At 40.0% G+C, this 1,637-nt stretch overlaps 1 protein-coding gene across 1 annotated transcript in view; it reads right to left on the bottom strand.

The window, feature by feature from the left end:
• The window catches only part of LOC101644268 (BTB/POZ domain-containing protein 1), a 63,099-nt gene that overhangs the window by 21,262 nt on the left and 40,200 nt on the right, over positions 1-1,637 (bottom strand). Inside the window, exon 4 of the mRNA XM_030884469.2 lies at positions 1,276-1,468. Within this exon, the coding sequence (XP_030740329.1) occupies positions 1,276-1,468 (193 nt within the window). The remainder of the gene's footprint in view (positions 1-1,275; positions 1,469-1,637) is intronic.

Raw genomic sequence — 1,637 nt, 5'->3', positions numbered from 1 at the left:
CTTTTGGCATCCATTGAGCCAAAAGTTTGCTGAGGTTGAGCTGTTCGCTTCAGAGGGAAAATGCTGACAGCTCAAGATGCCAACTCGCAGCTTCCTACGGAACGTTGGCAGTAAGAACTCTATATTTTTCCTCAACTTCAGCCACAGTTTCTTCATTCATTCAAGTTGACGGTTTCCCCATCCTTGACTCCTATCTTTGAGGTATTCATGACTTCCCTTAGCTTGATCCAAAAAAAACAAACAAAATAATGTCTGATCCATTTAAAAACTGTTGTTTTATGTTGGGCAGCATTCCTGAAAAATTTTAGTGATTTGGGAACATGTCCATCCGATTGAGTTTTGTTAAAAATTTAATATTAGAAAACAACAGCAACTTATCTTTTATCAAGGGGATATAAGGGTGGGAAGGAGGGAGGGAGGGACAAAGAGGAGCTGATACCAAGGGCTCAAATAGAAAGTAAATGTTTAGAAAATGATGATGGCAACATATGCACAAATATGCTTGATACAATTGATGTATGGAATGTTATAAGAGCTGTAAGAGCCCCCAAGAAAATGATCTTTAAAAAATAATTTAATATTAGCCCAGACCTCAAAATCATTTTGACTCATGGTAAAAAAATTACCCATTTTGGGGGAAGGTACCCTAATGAGACGAAGACAAGCGTTTCCTGAACGCAGAGACATGTCCAAACAGGTTTTGTTCAGAATAAACTTGTGCAGGCACCAAGTGGAATCCAGGTAGCGATACTTTTTGACTTGCCCTCATATTCTGATATTTAACCTAAAGGAACATAGCAAAGACAAATTCCTCAAGGGGATTATATGTACTTATCTTGAAGATTCTTGATTTTTGTCCCATTTAACACTCATATAACGGCAGCCTGAGGTATTCATGCAGTATTGATATAAAGAAAAAGCTCACACTAAACATAGTACAGATGTTTAAAGAACTCGTAGCTCCAGGCCTGTAAAGACAATGTTTGATCCATCAGGCTCTACAACCTAGCTCACTGGCAGTGGACATCTGAGCAGAACGCCCATAAGAGAAGGCTCAACAGGAAAGTTCTTTCTTACTTTGTTTCCTAAGAAGTCTCTCTCACTCAAAATTCAGCGAGGTGACCACAATGCCTCACTGACATCTTGACTCTTAAACTTTGAAATGTATGAAAGTATAAAATAAAATGTTGGTTCATTATCTCCCACACTATGAGGATGAAGGCCCAGTACTATGGCTGCCCCGAGCCTCGCCCGAGGCTACGTTATGACAGGTACCTGATCCGGTCGCTCGTCCCACTGTAGCCCCAGCGACTCTCCACCTGCTGGAATCTGTTGATGCTGCATTCTTTCCCTCGGAGGCAGCATCTTGGTCGGTCAATGTACTCAACTCGGGGTTTAGGGTTGACAGTAAAATGAAGAAAGAGAGTGACCACTTCACGATCTGACAGAATTCCAGATTGAGCAGGGCCTGTGGATATAAAATCAGAAGCCTCAATAGGAGGCATTCTATTTTAATACTTAATATCTGAATATTTTAATAATGTAAACGCAAATCTGGAAGAAGTAAAGTATGAGTGAGGTAGCAAAATCTCAGCATATATATTTATGTGCTGTATTAAAGGTTTTGTAAACCCATT

The sequence above is a fragment of the Echinops telfairi genome, unplaced genomic scaffold, assembly GCF_000313985.2.
Source record: "Echinops telfairi isolate 266 unplaced genomic scaffold, ASM31398v2 ScPeMD7_7;HRSCAF=31, whole genome shotgun sequence".
NCBI lineage: Eukaryota > Metazoa > Chordata > Mammalia > Afrosoricida > Tenrecidae > Echinops > Echinops telfairi.
Note: the sequence above shows the minus strand (reverse complement) of the source record. Positions and strands in the feature narration are given on the sequence as shown.